Below are 16,700 nucleotides of genomic sequence, written 5' to 3'. Positions count from 1 at the left end.
GATAGGCATATGTCATGGATTGGCATGCAGTGTGCACTGTCAAAGTGTCAATGCATTTAAAACATTGATCATTCTCAACATAACATGTAATGAAAACGTGGTTAAAAGGGCAGCCTTGCCGGGCCCCCCAAAAAACGCAATAGTTTCGAAAGAACGCACGATATTAAGCCGGTATACGTGTTGGTGGCGCGCACCGAAAATACCCGATCAACAAGCTCACAACGCGTCGCAGCGCGTCGCGTTGTGATCGCTTCCTATAGGCTACTATAGCCTACCAGTCCTCCTAGTCAGCTGACAGATGTCACGTGACCCGCTCTTCCTTCTCATAAAACACACACAGAATAGGTCTTATGACCCACACACTGTCTGGCTGTCTGATTGTGCTTTTATTGTTGTTTAACAGCCTTGTCCGTTCTATATATATCAGATCTGTACGTGTGGAGACTTGGAGTGGACACACCAACAGCTCTGATAACTGGACCAGACCGTCCGACCATCTGTCAGGAAGATTAGATTAGCAAGCAGCAACACATCTGCACACAGCTGTAATATAATAACGGACCCTGCACTTCACAGTGAGTATACACCTTAGGTATACACTAACTTATTCATGGTGGTGCATTTTGGTATTTCATGGATTTTTATCTAAGCGTGTTATGTTAGCAGATCCATATGTAAATGTAAATGGTCACATTGGAATGTTTTGTGATAAAAGGTTATTTATAGCTTGCTTATGAGTCGCCACAATACTTTACTAGCGTCTGCTAAATGCCTATACATTGCAAATGATGTAGGACTAAGGTGTTGGGAGATTTATTACATCAATATAACTTTAAAAGTCAATGAACTAATAATTAATACAAAAGTAAAATAAAGATAACATAGCCTATACTGTAGGCCTACTAGAAAGGGTAACAGGATAGGTGGGCACTATCTGGGCAACGCCATGCATGTAAAAGTGGCTATAATTTGTTCAAAATACCGTAAAAATAAAAGGTTAAGTAAAGTACATTAGAACATGATTAAACATTTTGACAATTTGACAAGTTATTTCTACAATTGCTACAAAACGTGTAGGCCTATTGTCCAGCCATGTTGGGCCATAAACAAGAAGTTGAAACATAAAATTAAGTGTGACAATGACATGTTATATATTACCTAGCTATTATTATTATTATTATTTTGACCATTTTCAAATATTATAGGCCTATATTTTTTCTAACCGTTTTGACAAAATAAAATGGCCAATTTTACATAAACGTGCCCAGATGTCCCTAGTGCCCAGCAGTGTTCCTGAAGAAACAGTGTGGGCCCGCTAAGAATGTTGATAGTATAGGCATAGTGTTGTAATAACATACAGTAGAATGTTGATAGTATAGGCATAGTGTTGTAATAACATACAGTAGAATGTTGATAGTATAGGCATAGTGTTGTAATAACATACAGTAGAATGTTGATAGTATAGGCATAGTGTTGTAATAACATACAGTAGAATGTTGATAGTATAGGCATAGTGTTGTAATAACATACAGTAGAATGTTGATAGTATAGGCATAGTGTTGTAATAACATACAGTAGAATGTTGATAGTATAGGCATAGTGTTGTAATAACATACAGTAGAATGTTGATAGTATAGGCATAGTGTTGTAATAACATACAGTAGAATGTTGATAGTATAGGCATAGTGTTGTAATAACATACAGTAGAATGTTGATAGTATAGGCATAGTGTTGTAATAACATACAGTAGAATGTTGATAGTATAGGCATAGTGTTGTAATAACATACAGTAGAATGTTGATAGTATAGGCATAGTGTTGTAATAACATACAGTAGAATGTTGATAGTATAGGCATAGTGTTGTAATAACATACAGTAGAATGTTGATAGTATAGGCATAGTGTTGTAATAACATACAGTAGAATGTTGATAGTATAGGCATAGTGTTGTAATAACATACAGTAGAATGTTGATAGTATAGGCATAGTGTTGTAATAACATACAGTAGAATGTTGATAGTATAGGCATAGTGTTGTAATAACATACAGTAGAATGTTGATAGTATAGGCATAGTGTTGTAATAACATACAGTAGAATGTTGATAGTATAGGCATAGTGTTGTAATAACATACAGTAGAATGTTGATAGTATAGGCATAGTGTTGTAATAACATACAGTAGAATGTTGATAGTCAGTATTAGTGATATAATAACATACAGTAGAATGTTGATAGTCAGTATTAGTGATATAATAACATACAGTAGAATGTTGATAGTCAGTATTAGTGATATAATAACATACACTAGAATGTTGATAGTCAGTATTAGTGATATAATAACATACAGTATAATGTATCATATTAATATAATATGATACATGTAATAACCAGTTACTAGTACCAGCAGTCTAAACAGTTAAGAGGGTGGCTATGGAAAAAACGCTGTTGAACAGTAAAATAAATAAAGTAAAACAGTGATTCAACCATATAAAAGCCAGCAAAACTAAAAACATTATTTAGGAACAACAGTGCACATACATAATTAAGGGCCCTGTGGCCAAATATATATAAAAAAGGAAAATGCAGGGGCACAACAAAAACATTACAATAAAACACTCTCAGAGCAAGAAATGAAGACCTCAGGGACCGTCTAAAAAGGGGCATGTCTTATAGAAAACATGAAAGGCTCAGTTCTTCATTCAGGCCATTAGTCTAAAGTATCAAGTGTGTGTATCCACAGTGCTTCTCTGCGGAGCAATTTGTTGATTGTATCACCTCCCCGTGACGAGGCTGTGATTTATTTTATTCCCCAAAATTTGAGGGAGGCTGGGGGGGCTTGGGTGCTAATGTTTGTTTTAGTCCACAACACAAACATTACATTTCTCTTCATTGTCTATGGTGTTTTCTTAACCCATTTTGGACGGGAACCCCTTTGGTGTTTTAAGGATTATGTTTAGGATTATGTAGGGTCACAATATTGTGACCCTACAGTTTGCATTGCATCTTTGCATCATGCCCGTGTGAACGCAGCAATGCAGAGATTCCTGGAGTCTGTTGAGTGCTGATAAGATAAGATGAGATGAGATAAGATAAGATGAGATGAGATGAGATGAGATGAGATGAGATGAGATGAGATGAGATGAGATGAGATGAGATGAGATGAGATGAGATGAGATGAGATAAGATAAGATGGGTCAGATGACTGTTTGTTTGAGTCACTGGACAGGTTGGACGGTGGCGTCATCATGTGTCTCTGTTTGTTACAAACATACCTTCGTATTGACTTTAACTGCTGTGAGGCCAGTCACGCCCAGTCAGTCAGTCAGTCAGTCAGTCAGTCAGTCAGTCAGCCAGCCAGTCAGTCAGCTAGTCAGCTGAATGCCATGTGCATACAGACAGACAGACAGACAGACAGACAGACAGACAGACAGACAGACAGACAGACAGCACGCCTCGGTTGGTTTTGTCTCCTTCTGTGTGTCGCTGTGGAAAAAAAACACTTCATTTACAACCCCCATGCATACAGGTCTCTAAATAAAGTAGGTTTTATGACGACAATTCAAGGGTTGCCATTTATATATAATGGTGCATTTATATAGTGCCTTTATCCAAGGCGCTTTACATAGATTGTGCATTCCATTCACACACACATTCACACACCGATGGCGGCGGAAACCATGCAAGGCACCAACCTGCACATCAGGAGCAAAGAGTCTTGCTCAAGGACACTTCGGCACCAATTAACTCTGGGTTCGAACTGGCAACATCCTTGTGGTTACCATCCAGCCACGCTACCCTTGAGCCACCGCCGCCCCTATATATATATATATATATATATATATATATATATATATATATATATATATATATATATACCTACTACAGTATTGTATGATGTATTGTGTGTCTGTTCTTCTTCTGCAGAAATGCGCGTGGTGGTGGTGTTTTTCACGCTGGCACTCTGTGCGGCTACCTGGGCCCTGGACAACGGCCTGATGAGGACCCCGCCCATGGGATGGTTGGCATGGGAACGCTTCCGCTGCGACATCGACTGTGACAACGACCCCAAGAACTGCATCAGGTAACACAGAACTGAATTATGGGTAAGACAACGTGACCCCAATAACTGCATTATGGATAAGACCAGAGCCTTAGATATAGACAGAGTTACGCAAACAGCGTTCACTTCATGGGGCTTCAGTCCAATGGAGGCTCTCCTACATAGACTTCTATTGGCTTCAGTCCAATGGAGGCTCTCCTACTTAGACTTCTATTGGCTTCAGTCCAATGGAGGCTCTCCTACATAGACTTCTATTGGCTTCAGTCCAATGGAGGCTCTCCTACATAGACTTCTATAGGCTTCAGTCCAATGGAGGCTCTCCTACATAGACTTCTATAGGCTTCAGTCCAATGGAGGCTCTCCTACATAGACTTCTATAGGCTTCAGTCCAATGGAGGCTCTCCTACATAGACTTCTATTGGCTTCAGTCCAATGGAGGCTCTCCTACATAGACTTCTATAGGCTTCAGTCCAATGGAGGCTCTCCTACATAGACTTCTATTGGCTTCAGTCCAATGGAGGCTCTCCTACATAGACTTCTATTGGCTTCAGTCCAATGGAGGCTCTCCTACATAGACTTCTATTGGCTACAGTCCAATGGAGGCTCTCCTACATAGACTTCTATAGGCTTCAGTCCAATGGAGGCTCTCCTACATAGACTTCTATTGGCTTCAGTCCAATGGAGGCTCTCCTACATAGACTTCTATAGGCTTCAGTCCAATGGAGGCTCTCCTACATAGACTTCTATTGGCTTCAGTCGATTAGATTAGATTATAGATTATTTTGTAGTAATTAGTACATAAACATAAACATTACAGAGACTTTAGTTGTTACTGTACAATACTTTAAAACACTGTCTCTGTCTGTCCCCTCAGTGAGCAGCTGTTCATGGACACTGTGTCCTATGTCTCTGTCTGTCCCCTCAGTGAGCAGCTGTTCATGGACACTGTGTCCTATGTCTCTGTCTGTCCCCTCAGTGAGCAGCTGTTCATGGACACTGTGTCCTATGTCTCTCTCTGTCCCCTCAGTGAGCAGCTGTTCATGGACACTGTGTCCTATGTCTCTGTCTGTCCCCTCAGTGAGCAGCTGTTCATGGACACTGTGTCCTATGTCTCTGTCTGTCCCCTCAGTGAGCAGCTGTTCATGGACACTGTGTCCTATGTCTCTCTCTGTCCCCTCAGTGAGCAGCTGTTCATGGACACTGTGTCCTATGTCTCTGTCTGTCCCCTCAGTGAGCAGCTGTTCATGGACACTGTGTCCTATGTCTCTGTCTGTCCCCTCAGTGAGCAGCTGTTCATGGACATGGCTGACAGGCTGTCGGAGGACGGATGGAGGGAGCTGGGCTACGTTTACGTCAACATAGACGACTGTTGGTCCTCCATGAAGAGAGACGCCCAGGGACGCCTGCAGGCTGACCCCAAGAGGTACTGTACAGTACTGCACACACACACACACACACACACACACACACACACACACACACACACACACACACACACACACACACACACACACACACACACACACACACAGCGTCTATAGTTCATAACTTCATAAGTCAATAAAAGGTCCCGTGCCGGTCAAAGGATGGACGGAGATACTGCACGTCAAACTGATCACATGACCAGATTAACCCATTCAGGGCGGGAACCTCTTTTGGTTTTTTTAAGCATTATGAAAAATAGCATATCTACAAGCTCGTAGCGCGGCACCGAGTGCCGCGATACGAGCTTGTCGATCTGCTATTTTTTAAATATCGTGAAAATGTGGCCCAAATGTTTGAATATATATGTTCTTTCAGAGCGAACGTTGGTCCCTGGAACAACATATTTTCAGATGGGGGTCGGCGGCCAAATAGAGATAATTCTGGGGGTCCTTGACATGAAATAGTTTGAGCACCACTGATATAGAAACAAATGGTTTCTATATGGTTTTTTAAGACATTTGTAGAATCGTCCTCAGGTCTAAATGTGTTAAACACTATCATACTGCCAATCCTTTTATAATGTATCATTTAGCCTGAAAAGACGACGTTGCTAAACCGACAGCCGGACTTTGTACAGAACATTATATGACAAAAAGTTATGGCTGATTTTTATAGGTGGCTGAGTGCCGTGTTCACGCACCAAACATAGCAGATCTACAAGCACACAGAGCGGCACGGGGCCACTCGTTGTGAACTTGTAGATCGTGCAACTTGGGAATGCATGGGAATGTTGACCGGTTTTATTATTAACCCACCATTTTAACAATTATTCAATCGCATAGAGCTCAGTGTAATCGTGATAAAAGAAATACAAAAAATAATAATAATTCTCTACTCGGGTCGGGCTTTTATTTACTTCAAAGTTTGTGTTTATTTGTATTCATTATGTTTTATGCATTATTTGGCTACTGTATTATCTGTGTTTTGAAAGATGAATATAATTCGTCTTTCAAGTTTTGTGGAATAAATATACGAGTGATAATCGATAAATTATTAATCCTCTCATTATAATCGTCCCACCACTACACCTACATAACTATAACGTAGGCTTTTTACCAGGTCTTGTGATCAAATCAAAATCAAATCAAACCAAAGGTTATTTGTATAGCACATTTACATTGACCCAAGACAAACCAACGGTTATTATAGCACATTTACATTGACCCAAGACAAACCAACGGTTATTATAGCACATTTACATTGACCCAAGACAAACCAAAGGTTATTATAGCACATTTACATTGACCCAAGACAAACCAAAGGTTATTATAGCACATTTACATTGACCCAAGACAAACCAAAGGTTATTATAGCACATTGACCCAAGACAAACCAACGGTTATTATAGCACATTTACATTGACCCAAGACAAACCAACGGTTATTATAGCACATTTACATTGACCCAAGACAAACCAACGGTTATTATAGCACATTGACCCAAGACAAACCAACGGTTATTATAGCACATTTACATTGACCCAAGACAAACCAACGGTTATTATAGCACATTTACATTGACCCAAGACAAACCAAAGGTTATTATAGCACATTGACCCAAGACAAACCAAAGGTTATTATAGCACATTTACATTGACCCAAGACAAACCAAAGGTTATTATAGCACATTTACATTGACCCAAGACAAACCAAAGGTTATTATAGCACATTTACATTGACCCAAGACAAACCAACGGTTATTATAGCACATTTACATTGACCCAAGACAAACCAACGGTTATTATAGCACATTTACATTGACCCAAGACAAACCAAAGGTTATTATAGCACATTTACATTGACCCAAGACAAACCAACGGTTATTATAGCACATTTACATTGACCCAAGACAAACCAACGGTTATTATAGCACATTTACATTGACCCAAGACAAACCAAAGGTTATTATAGCACATTTACATTGACCCAAGACAAACCAAAGGTTATTATAGCACATTTACATTGACCCAAGACAAACCAAAGGTTATTATAGCACATTGACCCAAGACAAACCAACGGTTATTATAGCACATTTACATTGACCCAAGACAAACCAACGGTTATTATAGCACATTGACCCAAGACAAACCAACGGTTATTATAGCACATTTACATTGACCCAAGACAAACCAACGGTTATTATAGCACATTTACATTGACCCAAGACAAACCAACGGTTATTATAGCACATTGACCCAAGACAAACCAACGGTTATTATAGCACATTTACATTGACCCAAGACAAACCAACGGTTATTATAGCACATTTACATTGACCCAAGACAAACCAACGGTTATTATAGCACATTGACCCAAGACAAACCAACGGTTATTATAGCACATTTACATTGACCCAAGACAAACCAACGGTTATTATAGCACATTTACATTGACCCAAGACAAACCAACGGTTATTATAGCACATTTACATTGACCCAAGACAAACCAAAGGTTATTATAGCACATTTACATTGACCCAAGACAAACCAACGGTTATTATAGCACATTTACATTGACCCAAGACAAACCAACGGTTATTATAGCACATTTACATTGACCCAAGACAAACCAACGGTTATTATAGCACATTTACATTGACCCAAGACAAACCAAAGGTTATTATAGCACATTTACATTGACCCAAGACAAACCAACGGTTATTATAGCACATTTACATTGACCCAAGACAAACCAAAGGTTATTTGTATAGCACATTTACATTGACCCAAGACAAACCAACGGTTATTATAGCACATTTACATTGACCCAAGACAAACCAACGGTTATTATAGCACATTTACATTGACCCAAGACAAACCAACGGTTATTATAGCACATTTACATTGACCCAAGACAAACCAACGGTTATTATAGCACATTTACATTGACCCAAGACAAACCAACGGTTATTATAGCACATTTACATTGACCCAAGACAAACCAAAGGTTATTATAGCACATTTACATTGACCCAAGACAAACCAACGGTTATTATAGCACATTTACATTGACCCAAGACAAACCAACGGTTATTATAGCACATTTACATTGACCCAAGACAAACCAACGGTTATTATAGCACATTTACATTGACCCAAGACAAACCAACGGTTATTATAGCACATTGACCCAAGACAAACCAACGGTTATTATAGCACATTGACCCAAGACAAACCAACGGTTATTATAGCACATTGACCCAAGACAAACCAAAGGTTATTATAGCACATTTACATTGACCCAAGACAAACCAACGGTTATTATAGCACATTGACCCAAGACAAACCAACGGTTATTATAGCACATTGACCCAAGACAAACCAACGGTTATTATAGCACATTTACATTGACCCAAGACAAACCAACGGTTATTATAGCACATTTACATTGACCCAAGACAAACCAACGGTTATTATAGCACATTTACATTGACCCAAGACAAACCAACGGTTATTATAGCACATTTACATTGACCCAAGACAAACCAACGGTTATTATAGCACATTGACCCAAGACAAACCAACGGTTATTATAGCACATTGACCCAAGACAAACCAAAGGTTATTATAGCACATTTACATTGACCCAAGACAAACCAACGGTTATTATAGCACATTTACATTGACCCAAGACAAACCAAAGGTTATTATAGCACATTTACATTGACCCAAGACAAACCAACGGTTATTATAGCACATTTACATTGACCCAAGACAAACCAACGGTTATTATAGCACATTTACATTGACCCAAGACAAACCAACGGTTATTATAGCACATTTACATTGACCCAAGACAAACCAAAGGTTATTATAGCACATTTACATTGACCCAAGACAAACCAACGGTTATTATAGCACATTTACATTGACCCAAGACAAACCAACGGTTATTATAGCACATTTACATTGACCCAAGACAAACCAACGGTTATTATAGCACATTTACATTGACCCAAGACAAACCAAAGGTTATTATAGCACATTTACATTGACCCAAGACAAACCAACGGTTATTATAGCACATTTACATTGACCCAAGACAAACCAAAGGTTATTATAGCACATTTACATTGACCCAAGACAAACCAAAGGTTATTATAGCACATTGAACCAAGACAAACCAACGGTTATTATAGCACATTTACATTGACCCAAGACAAACCAAAGGTTATTATAGCACATTTACATTGACCCAAGACAAACCAAAGGTTATTATAGCACATTTACATTGACCCAAGACAAACCAACGGTTATTATAGCACATTTACATTGACCCAAGACAAACCAACGGTTATTATAGCACATTTACATTGACCCAAGACAAACCAAAGGTTATTATAGCACATTGACCCAAGACAAACCAACGGTTATTATAGCACATTTACATTGACCCAAGACAAACCAAAGGTTATTATAGCACATTGACCCAAGACAAACCAACGGTTATTATAGCACATTTACATTGACCCAAGACAAACCAAAGGTTATTATAGCACATTTACATTGACCCAAGACAAACCAAAGGTTATTATAGCACATTTACATTGACCCAAGACAAACCAACGGTTATTATAGCACATTTACATTGACCCAAGACAAACCAACGGTTATTATAGCACATTTACATTGACCCAAGACAAACCAAAGGTTATTATAGCACATTGACCCAAGACAAACCAAAGGTTATTATAGCACATTTACATTGACCCAAGACAAACCAACGGTTATTATAGCACATTTACATTGACCCAAGACAAACCAACGGTTATTATAGCACATTTACATTGACCCAAGACAAACCAACGGTTATTATAGCACATTTACATTGACCCAAGACAAACCAACGGTTATTATAGCACATTTACATTGACCCAAGACAAACCAAAGGTTATTATAGCACATTTACATTGACCCAAGACAAACCAAAGGTTATTATAGCACATTTACATTGACCCAAGACAAACCAACGGTTATTATAGCACATTTACATTGACCCAAGACAAACCAACGGTTATTATAGCACATTTACATTGACCCAAGACAAACCAAAGGTTATTATAGCACATTTACATTGACCCAAGACAAACCAACGGTTATTATAGCACATTTACATTGACCCAAGACAAACCAAAGGTTATTATAGCACATTTACATTGACCCAAGACAAACCAAAGGTTATTATAGCACATTTACATTGACCCAAGACAAACCAAAGGTTATTATAGCACATTTACATTGACCCAAGACAAACCAAAGGTTATTATAGCACATTTACATTGACCCAAGACAAACCAAAGGTTATTATAGCACATTGACCCAAGACAAACCAACGGTTATTATAGCACATTGACCCAAGACAAACCAACGGTTATTATAGCACATTTACATTGACCCAAGACAAACCAAAGGTTATTATAGCACATTTACATTGACCCAAGACAAACCAACGGTTATTATAGCACATTGACCCAAGACAAACCAACGGTTATTATAGCACATTTACATTGACCCAAGACAAACCAACGGTTATTATAGCACATTTACATTGACCCAAGACAAACCAACGGTTATTATAGCACATTTACATTGACCCAAGACAAACCAACGGTTATTATAGCACATTTACATTGACCCAAGACAAACCAAAGGTTATTATAGCACATTTACATTGACCCAAGACAAACCAACGGTTATTATAGCACATTTACATTGACCCAAGACAAACCAACGGTTATTATAGCACATTTACATTGACCCAAGACAAACCAAAGGTTATTATAGCACATTTACATTGACCCAAGACAAACCAACGGTTATTATAGCACATTTACATTGACCCAAGACAAACCAACGGTTATTATAGCACATTTACATTGACCCAAGACAAACCAAAGGTTATTATAGCACATTTACATTGACCCAAGACAAACCAACGGTTATTATAGCACATTTACATTGACCCAAGACAAACCAAAGGTTATTATAGCACATTTACATTGACCCAAGACAAACCAAAGGTTATTATAGCACATTGACCCAAGACAAACCAAAGGTTATTATAGCACATTTACATTGACCCAAGACAAACCAAAGGTTATTATAGCACATTTACATTGACCCAAGACAAACCAAAGGTTATTATAGCACATTTACATTGACCCAAGACAAACCAAAGGTTATTATAGCACATTTACATTGACCCAAGACAAACCAACGGTTATTATAGCACATTTACATTGACCCAAGACAAACCAACGGTTATTATAGCACATTTACATTGACCCAAGACAAACCAACGGTTATTATAGCACATTTACATTGACCCAAGACAAACCAACGGTTATTATAGCACATTTACATTGACCCAAGACAAACCAACGGTTATTATAGCACATTTACATTGACCCAAGACAAACCAACGGTTATTATAGCACATTTACATTGACCCAAGACAAACCAAAGGTTATTATAGCACATTTACATTGACCCAAGACAAACCAAAGTGCTGAACAAGGGCATGTAAAGAAAAGAAAACAAAAACAGAAACAAAAAACAAAGCAACACGAGAGAGCAGAAGTATATACAAACATGGTATAAGACGGGTATATGCGTTTTCAGGCAACATTAAAAGCCAGGGAGAAAAAGTGTGTCTTTGAGAGATTTAAAAACACCCAGGGACTGGGCAGAGCGAATGGGAAGGGGCAGGGCATTCCACAGTGTGGGACCGGCCACAGAGGTCAGAGGTCATTGCATGCATGTTGGCTGACAAAATGAGTGGACGTCTGGACGATATTACCAGAAACACATAATAACAGGTCTGTAACTCTGAGACCCCTTTTCCACCGGTTGGTTCCCAACAGGAACCGGTTCAGTTCTTTTCCACCGGTTGGTTCCCAATGGGAACCGGTTCAGTTCTTTTCCACCGGTTGGTTCCCAATGGGAACCGGTTCAGTTCTTTTCCACCGGTTGGTTCCCAATGGGAACCGGTTCAGTTCTTTTCCACCGGTTGGTTCCCAACGGGAACCGGTTCAGTTCTTTTCCACCGGTTGGTTCCCAACAGGAACCGGTTCAGTTCTTTTCCACCGGTTGGTTCCCAACGGGAACCGGTTCAGTTCTTTTCCACCGGTTGGTTCCCAACAGGAACCGGTTCAGTTCTTTTCCACCGGTTGGTTCCCAACGGGAACCGGTTCAGTTCTTTTCCACCGGTTGGTTCCCAATGGGAACCGGTTCAGTTCTTTTCCACCGGTTGGTTCCCAACGGGAACCGGTTCAGTTCTTTTCCACCGGTTGGTTCCCAACGGGAACCGGTTCAGTTCTTTTCCACCGGTTGGTTCCCAACGGGAACCGGTTCAGTTCTTTTCCACCGGTTGGTTCCCAACGGGAACCGGTTCAGTTCTTTTCCACCGGTTGGTTCCCAACGGGAACCGGTTCAGTTCTTTTCCACCGGTTGGTTCCCAACGGGAACCGGTTCAGTTCTTTTCCACCGGTTGGTTCCCAACGGGAACCGGTTCAGTTCTTTTCCACCGGGTGGTTCCCAACGGGAACCGGTTCAGTTCTTTTCCACCGGTTGGTTCCCAACGGGAACCGGTTCAGTTCTTTTCCACCGGTTGGTTCCCAATGGGAACCGGTTCAGTTCTTTTCCACCGGTTGGTTCCCAATGGGAACCGGTTCAGTTCTTTTCCACCGGTTGGTTCCCAATGGGAACCGGTTCAGTTCTTTTCCACCGGTTGGTTCCCAATGGGAACCGGTTCAGTTCTTTTCCACCGGTTGGTTCCCAATGGGAACCGGTTCAGTTATTTTCCACCGGGTGGTTCCCAATGGGAACCGGTTCAGTTCTTTTCCACCGGTTGGTTCCCAATGGGAACCGGTTCAGTTACGACGGCATCAAGCCCTGAAAAAATACATTTTAGTCGACTAAATCACCTGTAGATTTAGTCGACTAAAATCGTATGACATTTAGTCGACTAAAACTGGACTAAACACTAAAGCATTCCAGGTGACTAAAATGTGACTAAAACTAAATGAAAGCTATTCAAGAGACTACGACTAAAACTAAAATAAATATGTGCCGCCAAAAACACCACTGTTGGTAGGTGACCCCTGACCCCCCTGACCCCTGACCCCCTGCTTGTGATTCCTCTGCGTGGCGTACAGGTTCCCGGGTGGCATCGCCAAGCTGGCGCGCTACATGCACGACCGCGGCCTGAAGCTGGGCATCTACGGGGACATGGGCACGCACACGTGCGGAGGCTACCCCGGCACCACGCTGGACACCATCACCCTGGACGCGCAGACCTTCGCCGACTGGGAGGTGGACATGCTGAAGTTCGACGGCTGCTATTCCAACGCCACGGAGCAGGCGCAGGGTGAGGACTACGGCCTCGCATATAGCCACACAACTATTTAAAAAATAAATTATAATTTTCATCCCACGATTTTGCAACCCATTTTTGCACCCAGTGTCAATTATCTAATGCAATCCTGGGCACTACACTTCCTCTGCCAACCTGGGGGGGGGGGGGGGGGGGGGGCAACTCATGCTTCCTTCTATGCATGAGGAGTCCAATCTGCTTCTTTTCACCCGACAGGGGAGAGTTTCCCCGGCCAGACGTAGCGGGTGGAAGGAACATGTTACTCCGACACGTTATTGTTCCTTTCCCCTCCATCAGGCGCCCCGGCTGGCCAGGGGGAGGTAGTTTTAGAGACCAGGATTACTTTTTTTTTGTGAGGGTACCTACCCTAGGGGACAGGGGGAGAACACGCAAACTCCACACAGAAAGGCCCTTTTGCCAACCCACCTCGGGTATGGGCACTGATGACGCGGAGGAGAGGACACGCCCCCAGCGGGAATCGAACCCAGGACCTTCTAGCTGTGAGGCGACAGCACTACCGACTGTTCCACCGTGCCCCCACACAACTATTACACAATCTCTGAATGCTATATTCAGTATTTTAGCCGTGACGTAAGCGCCCCCTCCAGAGATACTTCCGGGTCCTACTTTTGTGTCGCTTTTGTGTCCCCATATAGTTATACTGTGTCCCCATAGAGTTATACTGTGTCCCCATAGAGTTATACTGTGTCCCCATAGAGTTATACTGTGTCCCCATAGTTATACTGTGTCCCCATAGAGTTATACTGTGTCCCCATAGAGTTATACTGTGTCCCCATAGAGTTATACTGTGTCCCCAAAGAGTTATACTGTGTCCCCATGGAGTTATACTGTGTCCCCATAGAGTTATATTGTGTCCCCATAGAGTTATAATGTGTCCCCATAGAGTTATACTGTGTCCCCCTAGAGTTATACTGTGTCCCCATAGAGTTATACTGTGTCCCCATAGAGTTATACTGTGTCCCCATAGAGTTATACTGTGTCCCCATAGAGTTATAATGTGTCCCCATAGAGTTATAATGTGTCCCCATAGAGTTATACTGTGTCCCCATAGAGTTATACTGTGTCCCCATAGAGTTATACTGTGTCCCCATAGAGTTATACTGTGTCCCCATAGAGTTATATTGTGTCCCCATAGAGTTATACTGTGTCCCCATAGAGTTATACTGTGTCCCCATAGAGTTATACTGTGTCCCCATAGAGTTATACTGTGTCCCCATAGAGTTATACTGTGTCCCCATAGAGTTATACTGTGTCCCCATAGTTATATTGTGTCCCCATAGAGTTATACTGTGTCCCCATAGAGTTATACTGTGTCCCCATAGAGTTATACTGTGTCCCCATAGAGTTATACTGTGTCCCCATAGAGTTATACTGTGTCCCCATAGAGTTATACTGTGTCCCCATAGAGTTATACTGTGTCCCCATAGAGTTATACTGTGTCCCCATAGAGTTATACTGTGTCCCCATAGAGTTATACTGTGTCCCCATAGAGTTATACTGTGTCCCTCCGTCGGACTAAATCTGAGACTAAACAACCACGAAAGTCCCATTTTACTGCTTTCCTTTTTTTTACAAAGCTACTGGTCTCCCAAATCTGGCTGACAGGCCGTCTGCCCCACACTGAATACTATCGCCATTTTATTTCATTGTGTCAACTAAATCCTCCATTAGAGATCGTATTAATGCAAACTACATTCAACGTTCTCAACCCTGCACACATTCTAAATATGCCAAATATGCTAAATGAGCAAATGGACTGTTACCACCTTCAATAATAATGATAATAGTTTTTATTGTCTCCACATCATATATTTTCTTTGTCATGGAGACTTGTACAGAACATTAATAATTCTCCTCGAGTTGGAAGCATTAAGACCCATTTTAACCCTCAATGGCTTCCTTCCTGAAAAATAACGCCATTGTAAAAAGATTCACGTGTTTAGATATTGCTATATATACAATGAGAAGCAGACGGGAGCTGGTGCCACTTGGACCCGAAGAGAGTGTATTAAGTGTGTCTGCTCCTAGGTCTTAAAGAGTGTCTGCTAAAAGCCTAAATTGTAAATATAGTTTGGGAAGGTTTTGTTTACAAATGGGAACGGGAGGCACAAAGCAGTCCAACAGGATATGGAAGACCTTTTAGACGTAGCGTGTATGAACGGCAGTGAGACATGGAAGACCTTTTAGACGTAGCGTGTATGAACGGCAGTGAGGCGAGCTCATGTTTGACGTCAACGTCCTCTCCGACAGGTTACCCCAGCATGTCAAAGGCTCTGAACGCTACCGGCCGTCCCATTGGCTACTCCTGCAGCTGGCCCGCCTACCAGGGAGGACTGCCACCCAAGGTGAGCGAATCACAGACCTGACATTTAGCACGGGGAGAGAGAGAGAGAGAGAGAGAGAGAGAGAGAGAGAGAGAGAGAGAGAGAGAGAGAGAGAGAGAGAGATACTTTACAAAAGGTCTGGTTCTTTCAGGTGAACTACATCTGTAACCTGTGGCGTAACTATGGTTCTTTCAGGTGAACTACACGGAGCTGGGACAGATCTGTAACCTGTGGCGTAACTATGGTTATTTCAGGTGAACTACATCTGTAACCTGTGGCGTAACTATGGCTCTTTCAGGTGAACTACACGGAGCTGGGACAGATCTGTAACCTGTGGCGTAACTATGGCGACATCGAGGACTCCTGGGGTAGCGTTCTGAGCGTCGCCGACTGGTTCTTTGAGAACCAGGATATCCTGGCGCCTGCCGCCGGTCCGGGGC

General features: G+C 41.3%; 1 protein-coding gene across 1 annotated transcript in view; it reads left to right on the top strand.

Annotated features, from left to right (window-relative positions):
• Positions 1-439: 439 nt before the first annotated feature.
• naga (N-acetylgalactosaminidase, alpha) overlaps positions 440-16,700 on the top strand; it is a 23,445-nt gene continuing 7,184 nt past the window's right edge. Inside the window, exons 1-6 of the mRNA XM_079532349.1 lie at positions 440-575; positions 3,923-4,079; positions 5,341-5,481; positions 13,698-13,909; positions 16,187-16,281; positions 16,559-16,700. Coding sequence (XP_079388475.1) covers positions 3,925-4,079; positions 5,341-5,481; positions 13,698-13,909; positions 16,187-16,281; positions 16,559-16,700 — 745 coding nt within the window. The 5' untranslated portion in view covers positions 440-575; positions 3,923-3,924. The remainder of the gene's footprint in view (positions 576-3,922; positions 4,080-5,340; positions 5,482-13,697; positions 13,910-16,186; positions 16,282-16,558) is intronic.

Source organism: Electrona antarctica, assembly GCF_951216825.1.
Source record: "Electrona antarctica genome assembly, contig: scaffold_265, whole genome shotgun sequence".
In the NCBI taxonomy this organism is placed as follows: Eukaryota; Metazoa; Chordata; class Actinopteri; order Myctophiformes; family Myctophidae; genus Electrona; species Electrona antarctica.
Note: the sequence above shows the minus strand (reverse complement) of the source record. Positions and strands in the feature narration are given on the sequence as shown.